The following is a 21,873-nucleotide window of genomic DNA, read 5'->3' as shown; positions in this document are numbered from 1 at the left end:
TTAGGACAATTACTGTGGCAAGGAGGCATGGGATTTCACTGATTGGCTTGAGTCCACTAGGGCCAACCTCTGTAGCTGGGAGCAGGATCAGCCCCACCCAAAATGCTTGACCGTTTCATCATGGGGTAGGAGTGGGATGTGCACGGGAGAAGCAAATGTCTCCTGTCCAGTAGAATGTTACCTTGGGTAATCCAATAACCCCTAATAAGGACAGCAGATGTCAATCACTCCCATTTACCATGTATCATGTTTGTTATTTAAAATGAGACTAACTGCTGTGTGCATCATCAAAACCCCCAAACTTAGCCTGGGCAACATAGTGAGACCCTGTCTCTACCAAAAAAAAAAAAAAATTAGCTGGGCATGATAGCATACTCCTGTAGCCCCACCTACTCAGGAGGCTGATGTATGAGGATTGTTTGAACCCAGGAGTTTGAGGCTACAGTGAGTCATGTTCATACTACTGCACTACAGCTTGGGTGACAGAGCGAGACCGTGTCCCAAAAAAAAAAAAAAAAAAAAAAAAAAAAGCCCCAAACACAAGAAAGGACACCATCTGACAAAGGCACTTTATTGCTTTACCATTCACAATTAACAGTCAAGAACAAATAATAATAACAAATAAAATAACTTTTAAGAGGACAAGACATTAGAAATAAAAAGGACACTAATAACATTTGTAAAAGCTTGTGCTGGATATGGTTGCCCCCATTCGTGTGTGTGTGTGTGTGGCTGTATGTGTTGGTGGCCACAGCTAAGCCTCTGTCACCAGGGAAGGCTGAGGCTCCAAAGGCACACCTCAGGAACCTATACCCCGAGGCTGGGTGGCTGGACCCCTGAGCTTAAGCTCCCTCTCGCACCCTTCGCCGGACAGCATGTCTCCAATTTCAAACTGACCTAAGGCTCTTACTCCTGGGTTTTTTGTTTTTACATCTTCTCCCAGCCAGTCTTTGGAAGGGCATGATTAGAGAAGTGCGCCTTTGCTGATGGAGGAGGGGACCTAAGGAAGAAGGTGGATCTCAGGTGCCTCCTCTCTAATTCATCCTCCCCGCCCAGTTTCCTTTGCCTCTCTTCCTTCTACCTTGTCATGTTTTTTTACGCTCTGCCCCTTCTGCCTCTTAGCATTTCAAAAACTGTAGAGTGTACCCCATAGTGGGCATTTTTAGTCTAGGCCTTCTAATTAGCATCAGAAAGTTCCTGGATTCCCAGTCGCCTCCTGAAAAAGCTGAGAGATATGTCTCCTTCCAGGCTTCTTGGGTGAGGCTAGGTTGCAAGCTCTGAGCTGTTCAAAGGTTGCCAAAATCCCTCCAATAGAAGCAGTATCCCTATTCTGATGGGTCAGAGAGTGAGCTTGTGACCCTTGAAAGATGGTGAGTATCTCTTCTCATCTCCTCGGACCTCCACAGTTGATGCATATGTTTCCCAGGGGAATTAGGTCATTTATTTCAACTCAAGAGCAATGTTCAGCAAGCAATGCTGGGGAGCTTTCCTCTACATTGGAAATGATTCTTGTTGCCCTACCAGGAAAGAAAATTTAAAAAACAACCCTAACCATTGTCTCAGTACTTTGTACTGATCGAAGAAAACCACCTCTCTGACAAGCATCTAATAGCATCTACTACATTTAGTGTCATAGACTCTCATTTTGCAAGCGAGCTGGATTCATTGCAAACATCCACCACTTCCATTCAGAGAGGCAGGCAAATGTCAGATGGAAGAAAAACCCCGGAGGCCAGATCTTTACTAGTGCTCACTTCTCCATCAGTCTTTCTAAATGTTCTGAATAATAGCTTGTACATTGTTTGGGGGCCATGGCGGGTTCCACATTCTTATGATTCTAGACAGAAAGAGAGAGGGAGAGATAATACTCTTAGAAAATACTCCAACAGAAACATATGAGATCATTTAGATCTGTAAATTATTAACATTACTTTCATTATTTGTCTTCTTCAGCTTTCTCCCACATTCTCTCTATCGTTTCTCTCGTGTCTCTTCCATTCCCCATCTCTTCCCCAGCTCCCTTTCTCCTCTTCCTTCACCATCTTCCTTCTTTCCATCTCAGTCTCCTGTCACTCTTCCTCCAAAAGTCTCGTACAGGCTTCCTCCTTTCAACATTTCATTCAATCACACTAAGCAGTGCCAGCTATGATTATCCAGTACAAACCCAGTGGGTACAAGCTATTGTCCTTGAAAGTTCTCCCTAGAGAAATACAGTATTGCCAGCCTAACTAGCCTTATCTCCTTTAAAAAAAAAAGCTATATTTTTATTATTATTATTTTTTGTAGAGATGGGGTCTCATTATTTGCCCAGGCTGGTCTCAAACTCTTGGGCTCAGGTGATTCTCCTGCCTCCGGCTCCCAAAGTGCTAGGAGTATGGGGATGAGCCAACAAGCTAAGCTCCATTTTATCCCTTTAGAAATGGACTGATGCCCAGTTCAGTGGCTCATGCCTGTAATCCCAGCACTTTGGGAGGATGAGGTGGGAGGATCACTTGAGCTCAAATATTTGAGACCAGCCTGGGCAACATGGCAGAAACCCCCGTCTCTACAAAAAATACCAAAATTAGCCGGGCATGGTGGCATGTGCCTGTAGTCCCAGCTACTTGGGAGGCTGAGGTAGGAGGATCACTTGAGCCCAGGATGTTGAGGCTGCAGTGAGCCAAGATCATACCACTGGTCTCAAGTCTGGGTGACAGAGTGAGACCCTGTCTCGAAACAATAACAACAACAACAACAAATAGAACTAAAAAAATAGATTGAGTTGCCTTGAGATCAAGCAGCAGGGAAAGAGAGCATTGCCTTTACACAGCCTGGTGAAAAGGATCCCACAGAACTATGTTTACATCCAATGTCCTTCCCTGGTCCTGCCGGAGGACCTAGGTCTTTAAACAGCCTGAGAAGTATCATCATGATCTCTGGAGTCATATTCATGGAAGTTGGTAATCTAAAGGACCTTTGAGGTATCTAAATTAAGCTGCCCTTTTTACAGATGAGAAAAGCAAAGGCCAGGGAAATTAAGTGATGTGTCTGAAATCACATAGATGCTCAGAGTTACAACAGCAGAGAACTCCCTTTTTGATCTCTCTCTCTTTCAGTTAAGAAAAAGAAAAAGAAAGCCTGCAGGGCAGCCAAGGATTGAAGATCCAACAACCAGGTCTCTGCTCTGCCCTGGTGCATTCACTCCCAAAAGCAGGAGCGAAAGCCCACTGACTCACCTAATAGTCAGGGCGGGGCACGTTGCTCTGGCTTACATAGGGATTTTGCATCTGGCTGTCTCTGGAGGCCGCTATCCTGACCTTAGGAAAGATGCTCCCTTCTGCTCCAACATTGGTGAAGCCTGTCGACTGCAGTTTTAGATTTTGAAAGTCTTTGTCAATCAAGTTCTCTTCTTCAATATCCTTCTTTTTGTTATTTGATCTGTAATCAGTAAGAGGAATTAGGATTTGACAATGACAGAAAGTTTCTTGAAGTAAATGTTAACATTCTTTTTAAAAATATTTTCAAATTCTGAAATAATTTCACATTTATTTGTAAGTTACAAAATACATATATTACAGTGTTCTCACACACTTATCACCCAGATTCCCCAATTATTAACATTTCTGAACCAATTAAGAATAAGTTGCATAACCAAAGAACACCAACGGTTTTTTTATGAAAGAATAAGTTGCAGACTTGATGCCCCACTAAGAATGAAATAAAACACTTCATTATTTTCTTCAGTGTAGGTTCCCTAAGTTTAAGCTCATGAGCTCTGAGTATCTACAAAACCTGGACTTCAATGCTGATCCAACATAACCATCTAATTCCACTGGCCTCATTCATATTTTGCTCATAATATTATTATTCTTAAGTGTGCTTTTGAATTATTTCTGGAAATGATAATAGAGGTCAAAGAGAAAAGATAATTTGTGATACAGCATTTCATTCAAGCAAAGTCAACATCTAAGAATCACCTCGGTGGGTAAAATGAGTAAAATAAGTTCAAAGACGTGAAAAGAGGCTGGGCTTGGTAGCTCACCTCTGTAATCCCAGCACTTTGGGAGGCCGCAGTGGGCAGATCACTTGAGGCCAGGAGTTCGAGATCAGCCTGGCTAACACAGTGAAACCTCATCTCCATTAAAAATACAAAAATTAACCAGGCACAGTGGCACGTGCCTCTAGTCCCAGTTGCTCGGGAGGCTGAGGCAGGAGAATCGCTTGAACCTGGGAGGTGGAGGTTGCAATGAGCCAAGATCATGCCACTGTACTCCAGCCTGGGTGACAGACCAAGACTCTGTCTTAAGAAAAAAAAAACAAGAACAAAATATTTCAGGAACCTAAAATCTGTTTATCCTCTCACATTGTAGTGGAAAACTACTTATTTTGCCATAATATAAGACATGAACTAAATGTTAGAAAACAGTAGCTTTAAAAAATCAAAGTGTCCCAGCACTTTGGGAGGCCGAGGCGGGCGGATCACGAGGTCAGGAGATCGAGATCACAGTGAAACCCCGTCTCTACTAAAAATACAAAAAATTAGCCGGGCGCGGTGGTGGGCACCTGTAGTCCCAGCTACTCGGGAGGCTGAGCCAGGAGAATGGCATGAACTTGGGAGATGGAGCTTGCAGTGAGCCGAGATCGCGCCACTGCACTCCAGCCTGGGCCACAGAACTAGACTCTGTCTCAAAAAAAAAAAAAAAAAAAAATCAAAGTGGATCCCCAGTTGGCACATGTAGAATGGGAAAGAGATCACAGCATTTGCCTCCCTGTTAATGGGAGGACCTTTAGTCTATCTGAATATCTGTTGAATGAATGAACTCTACTGCCCTTTCTGTAAGAGAAGAGACCTTAAGGCACCAAGCTGAGAAATAGCCTTGCAGAGATAACACATGTGTGTTTGTGTGTGTGCGTGTGTGACAGGGTCTTGCTCTGTCACCCAGGCTGGAGTGCAGTGGGGCAATCTTGGCTCACTGCAGCCTCCGCCTCCCAGTTCAAGGGATTCTCCTGCCTCAGCCTCCTGAGTAGCAGGATTACAGGGGTGCCACCACCATGTCTGGCTAACGAAATAACCTTTCTTAAAAAAAGTTTTTAAAAACCCAGGGGTTCAGTTGAGGTTGATTTTAGACCATCTGTAGCAGAGTCCTGGACAGGGAAGTGACGTGATGAAAACTGTATTTCACAACTTCAGTGGAGTTAAATACTATTACATTAACAAAGAGTTTTTAATGACATAAGGAAATGGTTGCTATGTCATCTTACGGTGTTAAACCAAAAAAAAACCTCAATCCAAAATTTTAAAAACACAAAAGATACAAAATTATGTGTATAATATTATTTTAAAAGATAGAAATAAATCTGGAAGGTTACATCTCAAAATGTTAGTTGCCTCAGCGTGGTGGGTTTTGTGTGATTTTTAAATTCCGCCCCTTTACCCACTTCTCTATTTTCTTGATTTTGTTCCATGATCATGCTATTGCTTATATAAGAAGAAGAAAACTAAGGTAAGGAAAAAACGTTAGTGGTATTAGAAAGGCCTCTCCTTTTCTCCCTTCTCTTGCCCAGGAGAGGATGAATGTGTTTGGAAACTAGAGAGTGTCATGCTGGTGGTGCTGTGCCACAGGAAAAGGCCACTTCTGGCAGGTGTGGTGGCTCATGACAGGCTCATGCCAGTAATCCCAGCACTCTGGGAGGCCGAGGTGGGAGGATGGTTTGAATCCAGGGGTTTGAGAACAACATGGGCAACAGAGTGAGGCCCCCATCTCTCTATTAAAAAAAAAAGAATTAAAAAGGACACTTTCATCGCATACCTTGCTGTGATGATCAATGCAATTATCATGCTGAGAATGACAACGCCAGCGATGGTGCCCACAATAGTGAGGATCAGCTGAAATTCTGAAAGGGAGAAGAAAAGAAGAACAGTCTCCAGCAAGCCGGCCCAACTGTCTACTGCACAGGTTCGTGATTCCCAGGGACTCCTAGCTGTGAAGACGATCAGGCTCTGGTCTCCAACCCTCCAGGCCCGGTTGGATAGTTGGCCTATTTCCTTTAGCATCCGCCCCTCACACCTCCTAAACTGTGCCTTCAGAACTCAATTGGAAAGGGCAGCCTTGCCAGACAAAAGACTGTAAATATAAAGGAGGCCGATGGTGGCAGGGTCTTCCTGGACTTTGTGGGGAGTGGAGTATTAACTGAGGGCCACACCTCCCTCCTTACCTCTGCTGCCTTTGCCTGCCCTCCATACCTCACCTTACTGATAAGCTAAGGAAACCAGGTTGGAGTTAAATGTCACTGCTAGAGGAGCCAGCTAATGGCTTGATAATAACATCAATGAGGGAAGAGTCTAGACATTCATTATCACCCATTCTCCTCTCCTAACTCTGCCCTGGTTGGCACTATTGACACCTGACTGCGGCTATGAGACACAATGTAACAGACACACCAGATTGCAAACACCTCATGTGAAAAAAATGTGAGATAATTGGTTTATCTTTTTTTTATTGATTCCATGTTGAAATGATATTTTGGCTATATGGGTTAAATAAAATATATTCTTAAAATCAACCTCATCTGTTTCCTTTTACTTCTGATAATTTACTTGAAATTTCTAAAATTTCAAATGAAATGTGTAGCTCGCATAATATTTCTATTGCACAATGCACAACACTGCTCTAGACCTCTTTGTCTCTTTCTGTTATATGACTTCCACAAATGCCACTTTTAATGTGGATTCATGGGGCCATAGACTAGCAAATCTGGGAAAGACCTCAAAGTTTGTCTGGTCCAAACTTCTCATTTTATAGGTGTGGAAATTGAAAGCCCTGAAAAAAGACTTAGCAAATTATTCCTTGCAATAAAATACAGTAAAAATGGAGAATGTCACTCATCACTATCTTCATGGCTGGCAGGAAGGCTGACAGTAATATTTCCTTCATCTTGGAAGACTGATCTTTAGTTCATTATGTACATTTTAGAATATAAAATGATTGAAAATTTAAAGCTAGTATTGTCTTAATCTGGTGGGGGTGGGGCATGGGAAGGAACAGAATTTGAATTTGCAGCAAAATATCCCAAACCAGTAAACAGCTCTGAGACAAAAGGATTTGAGTATTTAAATGTCTGGTTTCTAGGTCTGCTCTTCTACAATCACCAGAATTTTTGGAATGTACTGGTCTTTTATCTCTAGTAGCAGCAGATAACACATAGGTAAGCTAATGTAGGAAATCAGTATAATGCTAAGACACCCTTCTCTGGTCTCAAGCAAGTCCAGAGGTACCAGCCCACTCCTGGGGCTGACTTCTGTTATTTTCTACGGCAGAGGGGCTGCTGTTCATAACCTAAGGGTGGGCATGGCATGGCAGGACCCAGAAGGCAAACTGGAGGCAGACGGTCTCTCTCTTTATGAAAGAGGACAGAGACTTTGAAGGACTGGGCAGGATGTTGAATGGGGTCACTACTGATTTCTCAGATGTTTAATAACTTGTTTATAATAGCAAGACTTTCATACTCACTGTCCTCACAGTCGAGTCCGCTGTAGCCAAATGCACACCTGAAATACAGTGAGCGATAGGAAACAGTGTTAAAGAGCCCCTATGGGGAGCGTGTCAGAGTTCCAACCCCAATCTCCACCTCTTCCTTTCCATCTTCCTTTTATTCTGTCCTCCCTTGCTTTTTTTTGCTCTTTCTTTTGTCTTCCTTACACTCTCATTCTTCCAGGAGACCACCTTCCATGGGGTTCTGGAAAGGTGAGGGGGGTATGCAATCCCATGCAGGCTCATTTGTTACTGACTGAACACTCCATCCTCCAGGCTTCAGGAAGATTCTGCAATTCAGGCAAAACTGGACCCAAGAGGCATGGAGGGTAGTGGGACCCTCTCAGGCTGTGACACCTCATGGCTCTGCCACTTATTTGCTGCCCTGTGAGCTGGAGGATGTTATTTACATTCAGTTTCCTCACCTGAAAATGGGAAATTAAGACATTTCCTGACAGTGTTGCTGTGCGATAGGTATTACCTAGTGTGTTTCCTGGAGCATAGACGATGCTCAAAAACTATCCATGATGCTGGGCGCAATGGCTCATGCCTGCAATCCCAGCACTTTGGGAGGCCGAGGAGGGTGAATCATGAGGTCAGGAGTTCAAGACCAGCCTGGCAAAGATGGTGAAACCCCATCTCCACTAAAAATACAAAAATTAGCCGATGCAGTGGCAGGCACCTGTAATCCCAGCTACTCGAGAGGCTTAGGCAGGAGAATCGCTTGAACCTCAGGGGCGGAGGTTGCAGTGAGCCGAGATTGCGCCATTGCACTCTGGCCTGGGGGACAGAGTGAGACTCCATCTCAAAAAAAAAAAAACTATTGATGATGATGATGAAGATGCTCTGTCTCTGCCAACCTATGCCAGCTTACCAACTTCCTGACTCAGCGCCTATATACGTGTTGTAAGGTCTCTCTTCTTTGCCTAGCTCCAGCTATGGCAAGACAAAAACAAAGTAATTTTTCTTACTTTTGGCAGTTCCCATTACCATCTTCCTCGTAGCCGGGCATGCACGCACACTCAGGGGCCCCGCCGTTCTTCTTTATTAAGCATTCCTTGTGCTCTGCATTGCAGGCATCAGGACACTTGAGACTGGAAGCTTCAAAACAGAATGATTTCTGGGTAATTTTCAGAAACAATCTCTTTAACCCCAAAGTCACATGTGACAACATGACAGTGTTTTTCACATTGCTTCTTCTAGGTAAAATGAGATGCTTATTGACTCCATACATGATGTGTCCCCTGTGAAGCTGGACATGGGTTAGCAAAGGTCCCAGCCATGGTCCATATGTCTAAAGTCAGAAGTCACATCACTTGGACTCTGAAATGCACGTGGAAACTTAAGCAGTGAATTTTGTTGCAAAAGGAGAGAAAGTGGAGTTGTGAAGAACATTTAAAAGCAGGTGAAACACTTACCAACACAGAAAGGGCTCTGTGGGTTAGTCCTTTGCAGGCCAGGTTTGCAATCGCATGCCAAACCATTGATGCATTCATCCGCAGTCTTGTTACAGCCATAATAATCACACCTAAAGGTCACTGAGAAGCACAAATAATTTTAAAATATATTCGGCATGACAATATGGATAAGGTAATTTGTGAAAATTACTCCACCCCATTGCTGTTATACTTTGCATTTTAATAAGTTTTGGGGCCAGGTGCAGTGGCTCACAACTGCAATTCCAGCACTTTAGAAGGCCAAGGCAGGAGGATCGTTTGAGCCTAGGAGTTCAAGATCAGCCTGGGCAACACAGTGAAAAAATTTAAAAGTTAGCTGGGCATGGTGGCAAGCTCCTGTAGTCCCAGTTACTCAGGAGGCTCGAGTGGGAGGATCACTTGAGTCCAGAAGTTCAAGGTTACAGTGAGCCATGATCATGCCACTGCACTCCAACTTGAGCGAGAGTGAGACCTTGTCTCGAAATATAAAAATAAATAAATAAATAAAAATGGGTTGGAAGGCATTAGGGTTAAAAGATGAGTCTGGGCTGGGCGTGGTGGCTCACATCTGTAATCCCAGCACTTTGGGAGGCTGAGGCTGGTGGATCATGAGGTCAGGAGTTTGAGACCAGCCTGGCCAATATGGTGAAACCCTGTCTCTGCTAAAAATACAAAAATTAGCTGCGTGTGGTGGCAGGCACCTGTAATCCCAGCTACTCAGGAGGTTGAGGCAGGAGAATTGCTTGAACCTAGAAGGCAGAGGTTGCAGTGAGCCGAGATCATACCATTGCACTCCATCTCCGGGTGACAGAGCAAGACTCTGTCTTGGGAAGAAAAAAAAAAAAAAAAACAAAACTGAGTCTGAGAATGGATTAGGGGGAGAGAATAGGAGTAGTTAGAGTCATATGGCTCCTCTCTACTAAATATCCCACACTGTAACTGAGCCTCCTTCATCAACTGCCACATGAAAATGCCTCGGATTAAAAGCCTAGAGCAAGAGATTCTACAATTTTGGGCAAAGAAAACAATTTATCTTTGCCACTGAAGCCAGAGAACAGGAAAAAGTATTTTCCGGCCAGGTGTGGTGGCTCACACCTGTAATCCCAGCACCTTGGGAGGCCAAGGCGGGCAGATCACCTGAGGTCAGGAGTTCGAGGCCAGCCCGGCCAAAACGGCGAAAACCGTCTCTACTAAAAATACAAAAATTAGCTGGGCGTGGTGGCGCATGCCTATAATCCCAGCTATTTGAGAGGCTGAGGCAGGAGAATCGCTTGAACCCGCGAGTTGGAGGTTGCGGTGAGCCAAGATCATCCCACTGCACTCTGGGCAACAGTGTGAGACCCTGTCAAATGAACAAACAAACGAACAAACAAACAAGCAAACATTTAAGAGATGAAAAAAGGAGTCTTAGAAGAAGCAAAAAGAAGGATGAGGGAGGCACAAAGGTGATTAGGAGAATGGTGGATGCAGGCCCAGGAAGAAGGGACCATCTAGAAGGGAACGATACTAGTGTCAAATGCTATAGAAAAGTCAAATAAGTTGTGGCCCAACAGAGGATTCTGGATTTGGCAGCCAGCCAGGACTGAGAACCAGCTGCAAACTCCTCTTCCCGGGACTGGCCCCAATGGGTCACCTCTGGGGTGAGGAACTTCTGATGACTGCTGTGGTGGGTTGACTGCAGTCATGACATCAATTTACTCACACCTTTCTGTACCCCTTTGGCAGGGCCCTTCCACACTGTGCTTGGTCATGAGAATTGCTTTAGCCAACTGGACAGTTGTACCTCTGACGTGTAAGCAGAGCCTTGAGAAATACTTGTGCATTTTACCCCCTTGCTTCTCTTGAAATCCTTTGGATGGGTCTGCTCAGAAGAAGAGACCATGTGGAGCAGAGACAAACCAATTATCTGACCCAGCAGCTTAATGGCAGATGCTTAAGTGAGCCCAGCAGAGATCAATTAAGCCTGGCCCAGATCAGCAGACTATCCACTTGATCCCAGCCCAAATTCAGACCCAAAGAATTCCAGGGTTGCAATAAATAAATGGTGGTTGTTTTCGGCCACTACCGTTGTAACACAGCGAATGCAAATTGCTACAGCTACATGGTGGGTTTGTATGTCAGTCTAAAGGGGAAAATAGTACAGGTAACGCTTGGTCTTGCTCTATTGCCCAGGCTGGAGTGTGATGTCATGATCTCAGCTCACTGCAGCCTCACCCTCCTGGGCTCACGCAATCCTCCCACCTCAGCCTCCTAAGTAGCTGAGACCACAGACCTGCACCACCACACCTGGCTGATTTTTTGTATTTTTTTTGTAGAGATTTTACCATGTTGCCCAGGTTGGTCTCAAACTCCTGGGCTCAAGGAATCTGCCAATCTTGGCCTCCCAAAGTGTTGGGATTACAGGCGTGAGCCACCACGCCCAGCCATAGGTAAAACTTTCTGTAATCATTTGGAAAGCTGTAACTCGACAGAAAGCCCCGTTGTTTCTCCTTTTCCTTTCCCTGTCCAGCAGTGGTTTGTCTGGTCATTTATACCTCCCTAGAGAGGAACACACTGGTCAGTTTGATGACTTGGAAGATAGCTGGAAAGAAGCAGAGGGCAAGTGAGCAAGAAAAGGGAAGAAGAATTGGTTAAAAAGAAATTTAGAGACAGTTGTCAGTTCAATGACGCAGTTCTTGCCTCCTTTTCACATATAATGAAAAGGTTTACAAAAAAGGTAGGTAAGTCTTCAGGTAAACTTTGAATAAAATTATACGATACTTACAATCATAGCTTAGAATGCCGCTTGAGTTCTTTCCAACTGCTATTTTAATTTTATCAGACACAGTCATCTCATTGTCACTTGTGGTTTCTGTCAAAATTGTTACTATTGTTACATTAACAAACTTGTCAGCAGCACGCATTTCAGATCTTGAGGACAGAGGTGTGCTAAAAATGAGATGAATCTGCTGTCACTTAATGAATTGAACTCAAGAATCAACAAATAAGTTTTCTAATCTCCCAGACTCCCGAATCTCCCGGCCCTAGTCCTGACCCGCTGTCCTGTCCCTACGATTGGGATCCACATATGGAGGCCAGGGGCTGCAAAAAGATGGCAATGTACAGACTTGGAGGTCTCTGTTTGATGTGTATTCAGAGGAAACCTATAGTGAAAACAATATTCTGTTGGAGAAAACTTAGGAAAATTGTGGATAATCATTTTTGGAAGAATTGTGAATCATCATTTGAAGGATCTAGGAGCCTAGAGCTAACCAGAATTAGAACAAGTAACACCTGAAATGGGAAATTGTCACTTTCTGTAGGACAGCGAGAGTAGGTCTTGCTGAACTGTTAAATCTCAGACTGGTTCTTTGAGAGAGACAGAGGGGCGCGTGTCCCTCCCTGTACACGGAGAAAGCGGCAACCAGCCATAGAGAGCCTGGCTCACTCCCAGAAAAGACCAGAAAGTCAGCAGGCAGCTTCAAAGTGGGAACATGATTGGCCTGGACACACACGACCCAGAGGAGAAGTGAAAAAGAGGGCCAGGGCTGCGGGAAACATGAGCACATACTACCAAATCCTATCCGCAATATGAAGTGCCTGCCACAAGCAAGACATTGCCACTGTCTCTCTCTCTAATCAGCACTGCAGTTCGGAGCCCTAAGCACAGCTGTGCAATTATTTCATTGTCCAAAATGAATCAAGCAATACAATCACTGAGAGGGGGAAAAGGGACTTTTAAAAACTTCTTCACTATCTGATTTGTCGCTCTGTGCTATTAAGCCTCAGGATATATTTTTGTTGTGTAAATTTTTTTCTAAACTCCTTTTTGACTTTTATTTCTTTTTTATTTTTTATTTTATTTTTTCTTTTGAGACAGGGTCTTGCTCTGTCACCAGGCTGGAGTGCGGTGGTGAGATCACGTCTTACCGCAGCCTCGACCTCCTGGGCTCAGCTGATCCTGCCGCCTCGGTCTCTCAAGTAACTGGGACCACAGGCACGCGCCACCATGCCCAGCTAAAATTTCATTTTGACTTTCAAATAAATGCAGAAGCCTGAAAATATAGCCAACCTATTTAGGCAATGTTTGCAGCCACCTTGGGTCCTCAGAACAATCAAGAAAAATCCAAAACATGAACCAAATTCCATTTTTAGGCACAATCATCTCAAAATGGAGTCCAAAAAATGAAATGGGCTTCAGCATTGTAATTTAATGTTTTCTACCATAATTCGTTCACGATGGGATTTGGTGGTGGGGCGGGGGCGGGGAGTGGGAGTGGAATGTAATAGGGCAGTGAGAAAGGTGAACTTGATAAAAATTATTCTATATTGGTTGAAATACATGGTATAGCTTTGCACTGGGGCTAGGAAAGCAAATGCCATCCAAAATTTATTCGTTAAAAGAACCTACAGGTTTATACTGTAATTCAGGAGGCAAGACGTTACACCTGTGAAACAGTTAAAGTGAACACTGGAGCCACTGCACACTTGAGTATAAATGACGAGGGCACTAGGCTTGGAGTTAAGACATGAGGTCCAGACCCTTGTGGCCCAAGACCAGTCAGCTTCTCTGGGCCCGAGTTTTAAAGAGAGGTTTTAAAGAGAGAAATTCTGAGGATCCTTCCAATTCTAACATTGCTGTAGTAGGAAAGAGCTTCGGGAGTCAGAGGGGAGAGATAATTTTGGGCTGGAGCCTAAGAAATGCCTTTCTAGGTGAGCCCCAGGTGCATTTGCCCTGCAATGGGCCCCGAGGTGGGGGATGTAGTTCCCTCCATGCCTCTGAGCTCACGGGTGAAGGTTTGCCTCCAAACAAGCTTGGCTCCCTTTTAGTAACTCCTTAAGAATCAAAGGAGTGCCACAGTTTTGGGGATGCCCCAAATGACCTTGTGGGACCAGCTCTCCATCACACTGCAGGGTCCCATATTCTAGAAAGGAAACAGAATGGTGTCGAGATCAACCATGTGCCAGGCACTGCATACAGGGAATCTTCCAAATGTTATCTCAGTTACTCCTCACAAGGCTCCAGGGAAGTTGATCAGATTATCCCAATTACACAGATGCAGTGACAAAGGTTCTGAGAGGTTAGAACACCTGCCTGGTCACTCAAGGATGAAGTGCCAAGGCCAGGATTCAAGTACAGGTTTGGCTAACTCCATTCCAATTTCACCGTTCCTGTTTGTATCCAGTCATCCCCTACCCATGAACTGACTGTTGTCCACTAAACCAAACCTAATCCCTAGAAACAATTCACAGCCCTCCAGCAGCTGTCTGCCGTACACCTCCAGCTACAGAGTCTCTGCGTTTGGGCCCAGCCCGTCTGCTTGCTGCCAGCCTCCCACCATGCAAACTGTGCCTCTTCACTGCCAACCAGACTTGCCCCTCATTCAAGACCAAGCTAGAAATCCATCACTTTCAAAAGACCTCTCTGAAATTTTATACACAAACTCTCTCTCCCTCTCTCTCTCATTCCACAAAAGATTTTTAAAAGATTTTTTTTTTTCAGGCCGGGAGTAGTGGCTAATGCCTGTAATCCCAGCACTTTGGGAGGCTGAGGCGGGTGGATCATGAGGTCAGGAGTTCAAGACCAGCCTGATCAACATGATGAAATCCCGTCTCTACTAAAAATACAAAAATTAGGCCGGGTGTGGGGCGTACACCTGTAATCCCAGCTACTCTGGAGGCTGAGGAAGGAGAATCGCTTGAACCCAGGAGGTAGAGGTTGCAGTGAGCTGAGATCATGCAACTGTACTCCAGCCTGCATGACGGGAGTGAAAAAAAAAAAATCTTTTTGTAGAGATGTAGTGTCACTATGTTGCTTAGGCTGGTCTTGAACTCCTGGCCTCAAGTGATCCTCCAATTTCAGCCTCTCAAAGTGCTAGGATTATAGGTGTGAGCCACCATGCCTGGCTTCCACAAAGGATTTTATATGGCTTATAAGGATAAACACAATAGTAAGACTTAAGATGTAAATAGTGCATTGCTACATGAGGACTGCTTTTCCTACCTAACTTCGTTTGTCTTAGAGCATTCTTTCCTCAGCCTGAGTACTTGTGTATTAATGTGCTTCAGAGGAGGCTGAGATGCAATTGCTAATTTCTTGAGAATCTTCTTCCTCTTTATTTCCCTAAATAGCACCCAGCACTTGCCATTACCTATTGAAGTGCTCAATAAGTGCTTGTTCTCACTGCAGAAAGAGCTCACCACTGACCCTTCGGTAGCCAGGTGTGTGATTTGGGTGTTCTTGTCCGCCTCACACTTGCCATATGAGGGAAGAGATGATTACGGGCCATTCAGTCTCCCCCTGGCCCGCTGGAATGCACATTCCAGGGATTGACTAGGTATGGTTTGCAGCCATGGGATCAAGACAAAGAGATCCAGATGATGTCCTGGGCCGTGTGCACAAGTTGTTGCACAGCCAAGCACAGACAGAATCTTGCCTTCTGCAGGCCACACCCTGCCCAGAGTTGGGGTGACATCAGAGGCAGGGCCAAGGCACACAGTCCCCTTTGCAGTGCTCAGACTGAGACTGACCCTCTCCTCTTAACTTGTGGCTTGCCACAGAGGGTCTTAATGTTACATGCAGACCTCAAGAGAAGCTCGGAAGTTAGACAGACACACATCTGCCTCCAAAGTACTCGGCAGTCCATAACAAACTTACCTTACATTAAGAATTACAGTCTGTCCATAAACAGATGTGCCAAATACACCGTTAAGCTGTGGAGGAGAACAGATTTAATAACAAGTAAAAAACAATTTTTTTCACATTTTCTACAAATCAAATGGGCAGAAAAAAATAATACTCTATCTAGCTTTTAACAGGATCCAACTGGGTAGAAAATGGATCCTGGGGGACTTCTTAGGGCCTGAGCTGGGACTGCCCCTACAAAGGCTGCAAAGAGGACCTTGAAGAAAGTAAGCCGTCTCTATTTTTCTAACTCGATTCTAATGGTTGCAAGGGAGCTCTGGTGCATCCCTTCTGGATTACAAATCTCCCAGGAACTAAGAATGCCTCATCACCTCACTGGTTTCCCCAGGAACATCAAACCCTGACTGAGATCAAGTCTCTAATCTGATCTCTGAAGACCGGGGCATAAGGCCTGTAACTGGAGGGGGCTTTTGTGACACTCACACTCAAAGTCAAGTTTGAGGAAAGTAGTGCTAAGTGACCATTGCTCAGTAAAGCCACATGAAGTACTTCAGGGGTTCCCTGGAAGTAGGACCACATTGATGTTGCTGTCTTCAATGTACTGAAACCATCCATGCTGGCAAATTTGAAAGCAGATCCGAGATGAGAGGGCAAGTCACTGCCAGCTGGCCCACAGGGCAGAGGTGACATGGCAAAGGGGCAGAGCAAACTCTGTGACACAGCAGCCACAGATTCTATCCTAGCATTGTCAGGTACTGGCTGGCTGTGCAGTTGGAAGCACTAGCTCTCTTTGCACCATCTGTAAAATCATTTCCATGATACGTTTTTTACATGTTACCAGTTCTAATAGTGATATAATTTCAAATTGAGAGACACTGTCATGGAATAAGACTTCAGCTTTAAAAAAAATGTCTCTCCATCTCTACTTCTTTTTTTTTTTCTCCTGGCAGAGTCTTACTCTGTCACCCAGGCTGGAGTGCAGTGGCATGATCTTGGGCCACTGCAACCCCCACCTCCTGGGTTCAAGTGATTCTCCTGCCTCAGCCTCCTGAGTAGCTGGGATTACAGGCGCCCGCCACCACGCCCGGCTCATTTTTTTGTATTTTTAGTAGAGATGGGGTTTCACCATGTTCGCTAGGCTGGTTTCAAACACCTGACCTCAAGTAATCTGCCCGCCTCAGCCTCCCAAAGTGCTAGGATTACTCGCATGAGCCGCCGTGCCCAGCCTCCACCTCAACTTCTAAGACATATTTAAGGCTAATATTTTTTCCTTTAAAACTGAACTTTGAGCTATATTGGCTGGATGCTCTCTGAGAGTCCTTCCAGGGCTAACATCTGTGGCTGCAAAATGGAAAGACCCTTTCCTTTCATGCTCACTCACACGTGTGCACTCGGTCACAATAACCTAAACGATGGGAAAGTATTGTTCATGCCAACATTTTTGAAAATGGGAAAAATAAGTAACAGATATTCAGATATAATTATTCTTCTAGACATTTTTTTAAAGCCAGACTAGTATGAAAATGCATGCAAATTTGAATATAAAAAAGAAAAACAACATCTTTAAATTTTTTCTCTTTCATTCTGTGGAAATAATTTATTTTAAAACTTCATAATATTTATCTGTCCATTTAAAACTGTATTAATAGCTTATAAAACAATGGGTATGGTATGGCTGGAGCCAGCTTCTGCAGGCCCTCTGCCATGCCAGGCCAGGTGCCATGCCTCCAGGTGCAAGACGATGGGGTGGTCCAAGGGTCCCAGGGGAGAGGCCTGGGCAATGAAGAAGTGGTGGCACCGGTGGAGGCACTCAGGACAGCTGCTGTTTACCAACCAGTAAAGGTACATTTCACTGTTTGAACAACTGGTACCATGGTACCAGCGTGAACCACCTGAAGACCAGCTCTACTCTCTGCAACTCAGTGTTAGAACAAAAGAATGTTTTACAGAACGGAAAGCTGGAAAATACTTACGAAGTCAGTAATTTTACTATGCAAATCTTGATAGGCCACAGAATGTTTCTCTTCTGGATCAAATGTTTCTAATACGTTCACTGAAATCATCCCAGGGAATACCTTTCCTGAAAGTTAAGCAGACTCTTTCTGTACTAGTTAATGAAAAGAGGGTCATTTCCATTTTGTTTTAAAACATAGATTATTTTTTCGAATTCCCAACATTGTATAATGACACTACAGGAAATCTGGAAATATTTTTAAAGTTATGCATAATCCCACCCAACCTGGCACAACCATTTTCATTTTGGTATATTTCTTTCCGTTCACAGTTTACATCATTGTTGTAATTCCAAGTTTATGCCATATTTCTTTTTTTCTTATTATATAATAGGTATTTTCCAAATCGTTGCCTAGTCTTTTTTTTTTTTTTTTTTTTTAGAGAAAGAGAGAGACAGGGTCTTGCTCTGTCACCCAGGCTGGAGTGCAGTGGCACAACTGGCTTACTGCAGGCTTGAACTCCTGGGCTCAAGGGATCCTCCTGCCTCAGCCTCCTGACTAGCTGAGACTACAGGTATATGCCACCACAGCCAGGCAATTTTTTAACATTTGTAGAAATAGGGGTCTCAGTATGTTGGCTAGGCTAGTCTCAAGTTCCTGGCCTCAAGTGATCCTCCTGCCTTGGCCTCCCAAAGTGCTAGGATTACAGGTATGAGCTCCTATGCCTGGTCTCATAACCATCATTTTTAAAGGTTGCATAATATTCTATGAAGTATATCTTCCCTTCCTTGATGTAACCATTTTTTGTTATTGGACTTAGTGCTTTTAATTATTTAAAAGGAAAAGAAAAAGGTTGCAATGAACATCTTCACACACAAACTGTTCTTCTGTATTTGGGATCACTTACTTAGAGTAAATTCCCAGAAGTGAGATTATTAGTGCTAAAAATATGAGCATTTGGGGGGCTTTTGATATATCCCTAACCCAGTGGGCAATGCAATGCATTAATTTCTTATAGAATTGGCTGCTCTGGAAAATGAAGATATTTCTCATTCATAAAACAGAAAAAAACCAGAACTAGAACTCAGACAGTCAGTCCTCAGACCTTCATTGCACCCTGGTGTTTGATCTAATCAAAACATCATTATGCCACAGGTGTATAAATGTACTCCTGAAATCCATTTTTAGAGCTGAAGGGCTCTTATATCTCTAAGAGGGGGATCTGATGTTGTGGAGCAAACAAATCTTGTGACACAGAACTGAAGATCAGGTTCCCAGGGTTGCTGGACTATGTGGTCTTAGATAGATCACCTTGTTCTACCTCAGTGTCCCTAAGTAACAGCACTTTTCTCTACTTTGCTGGCCTTTGTTGCCTCCACATTTTCTTTATCTCTGATATTTTGGAATCTCCTTTTGCCATCATTTTGAGTTTTCGATTCCACTTTTGGTATGAGATACAGAGCTCAGACACGGCTCATCCCTTGTAACTCACCTTTCTTACACGTAGAAGAGTTGTAGTAATACCCTTCTAAACACAGGCAAAAACGTGTATTATGCAGCTCAACACATAATGAATTATCTTCACAAGGATCATCTTGGCAAGGATTGCTGGGACCTTAGATGGAGTAGAAAGAGATTAGAAATCCAGAGAAATGACAATAAATAACAAGAGGAAATGTATTTTTCCATCTTCTTGCCTCCCTCCTGGGCCCTTTCCATTCCTTGGTTGTGTTACTCCACAGCACACTTTTGGAAGAGTTAAAAACAAATATTTGCTTGCTTAGGTCTCTAGAGAGTTGTTTCTGAAATTCTAGAACCAAATATAATACTCGTCAATAGTAAAGATCAGAGATTAGTGGACAAGGGCTTGCCCAGAGAAAGAGAGATTGCAGTCTTCTAACGCCAAGGAGTCAGGAATCTTCAGATCTCAAAGTCCCCCCAGAACCTTGAAGCACGGTCCTCTAACACAAGCTGGGGCTCCCCAAAACATTCTAGATAAAACGTCTTATTTTTAGAAAGGTATGGAGAATCAAACAGCCAAGAAGCTCAGAAAAGAAACTAGATGTCATATTCTGGTAAGCATACCTAGGAGACATAGCCATAAAAACAGGAATGGGACAGGAAAGGAGAGAATGCGGATTAACTCAGTGAAAATTCTAAGAGGCCATGAGAAGACACTCCAGCCTCTGGCTTTCTCAGTGGATCACTTGAATAAATGGTGAAAATAACACTGCAATGAGTTCTACACTGCAGGCCGAGACTCCCAGGCCAAGCAGAGTGCAGTATCTTTCTCTCTCTGGGAACTGATGAGGTCTGAGGAGGAGAGTTAGCTCAGTGGTCCAACAGTGATCTGGGCTGCCAGTTTTCTTCATTTCTGTCAAGTGGAATGATTCTGAGCTGCGATGGCAGAATAGCTTATGTGTTTGATAACCTTCAAAGCTGTCTTGAGAGTCTTACAAACCTATATGTAGAAACCACTGATTTCTTTAAAAGCTGTATGTAAGGTACGATGTGTATAACATGCTCTCTTTTGTGAATAAAAGAAGGGGAGGATTATACACAAGCAAATATGTATGCTTATATTTGCATAGGTAATTTCAGGAGGGGGATACAAGGAATTGGCCACAGAAGTTGCCTCTGGGGAAGGAAACTCGGGGTCTGGGTCCGAGGGGTTCAGGAGGAGAGCGAGATTTAATTTTTATTGCACACGATTTGGCCCTGTTTGAGCTGCTTTTTCCATAATCATAGGCCTAATTTACTTCTTTTAAAAAATAAAAAGTAAAATAATGCTGGTGAGAATATGGGGCAACAGGAACTCTCATTCATTGTTTGGTGGTAATGCAAAATGCCACAGCCACTTTGAGAGGAAAGTTTGGTGGCTTCTTACAAAACTGAACATACTCTTACGAGAAGATCTGAGAGTCGCCCTCCTTGGTATTTAACCAAAGGTGTGGAAAATTTATGTCCACATAAAAACCTGCACATCCACGTTAATATCAGCTTTGTTCATGAGGGCCACAACTTGGAAGCAACCGAGATACCGTTCAGTAGGTGAATGGATAAACAAACTGGTACATCTAGACAATGGAATATCATTCAGCACTCAAAAATGAGCTATCAAGCCATGAAAAGACATGGAGGAAATGCATACTACTATGTAAAAGAAGTCAATCTCGAAAGGCTACATACCGTATGATTCCAACTGTATGAAGTTCTGGAAAAGGCAAAACTATGGAGACAGTAAAAAGATCTGTGGTTGCCAGGAGTAAGAGGGGAGGATGAAAAGCGCAAAGGATTCTTAGGGTTGTGATCCCATAATAGTGGATGCATGCCATACATTTATTTGTCCAAATTCATAAAATGCATAACACCAAGAGTGATCTCTAATGTAAACTATGGTCTGTAGGTGATAATGATGTGTCACTGGAGGTTTATCAATTGTAATAAACACACCACTCTGGTAGGGGATGTTGATAATGTATGTGTCGGGCCAGGGAGTATATAGGAAACCTCTGTACCTTTCTCTAAATCTTGCTATGAGTCTAAAACAGCTCTAAAAATAAAGTCCATTAACATTATTTTTTTGAGACAGGGTCTTGCTCTGTGCCCAGCCTGACACAATCTTGGCTGGCTGCAACCTCTGCCTCCAGGGCTTGAGTGGTCCTCCCACTTCAGCCTCCTGAGTAGCTGAGACTACAGGTGTGTGCTACCACACCTGACTAATTTTTGTATTTTTCTTTTGTAGAGATGGGGTTTTGCCACGTTTCCCAGGCTGGTCTTGAACTCCTGAGCTCAAGTAACTCACCCACCTCAGCCTCCCAAAGTGCTGAAATTACAGGCGTGAGCCATCATGCCCGGCTTCCATTAACAATTTTTTTTTTTTTTTTTGAGACGGAGTCTTGCTCTGTCGCCCAGGCTGGAGTGCAGTGGTGCAGTCTCAGCTCACTGCAACCTCCACCTCCTGGGTTCACGCCATTCTCCTGCCTCAGCCTTCCAAGTAGCTGGAACTATAGGCGCTCGCCACTACGCCCGGTTAATTTTTTGTATTCTTTAGTAGAGACAGGGTTTCGCTGTGTTAGCCAGGATGGTCTCGATCTGACCTCGTAATCCACCCGCCTCAGCCTCCTAAAGTGCTGGGATTACAGGTGTGAGCCACCGCGCCCGGCCAACAATTTTTTAAAGAGAAAAAAATAGACTATATAGGATAAAAGGAGGCATAGTTCAGTATCTTATAAACAAAATAAGAGTCACCCCTCTGACAAGGTATGAACCAGTCTTCTAAATAAAATTAATGGCTTCTTTAAGAAAAGCCTCAGCCACCTTGCAAAGATGACTTGGGACATCTTAGG

The 21,873-nt window shown here is 43.9% G+C and overlaps 1 protein-coding gene across 1 annotated transcript in view; it reads right to left on the bottom strand.

Annotated features, from left to right (window-relative positions):
• Window positions 1–557: 557 nt before the first annotated feature.
• MUC13 (mucin 13, cell surface associated) overlaps window positions 558–21,873 on the bottom strand; it is a 30,012-nt gene continuing 8,696 nt past the window's right edge. Inside the window, exons 3-12 of the mRNA XM_077993778.1 lie at window positions 19,017–19,139; window positions 17,546–17,652; window positions 15,585–15,640; window positions 11,712–11,875; window positions 8,930–9,049; window positions 8,483–8,612; window positions 7,491–7,528; window positions 5,790–5,874; window positions 3,216–3,417; window positions 558–1,837 (exon numbers count right to left, since the gene is read on the bottom strand). Coding sequence (XP_077849904.1) covers window positions 3,216–3,417; window positions 5,790–5,874; window positions 7,491–7,528; window positions 8,483–8,612; window positions 8,930–9,049; window positions 11,712–11,875; window positions 15,585–15,640; window positions 17,546–17,652; window positions 19,017–19,139 — 1,025 coding nt within the window. The 3' untranslated portion in view covers window positions 558–1,837. The remainder of the gene's footprint in view (window positions 1,838–3,215; window positions 3,418–5,789; window positions 5,875–7,490; window positions 7,529–8,482; window positions 8,613–8,929; window positions 9,050–11,711; window positions 11,876–15,584; window positions 15,641–17,545; window positions 17,653–19,016; window positions 19,140–21,873) is intronic.

The sequence above is a fragment of the Macaca mulatta genome, chromosome 2 (genome assembly GCF_049350105.2).
Source record: "Macaca mulatta isolate MMU2019108-1 chromosome 2, T2T-MMU8v2.0, whole genome shotgun sequence".
Lineage (NCBI taxonomy): Eukaryota > Metazoa > Chordata > Mammalia > Primates > Cercopithecidae > Macaca > Macaca mulatta.
Note: the sequence above shows the minus strand (reverse complement) of the source record. Positions and strands in the feature narration are given on the sequence as shown.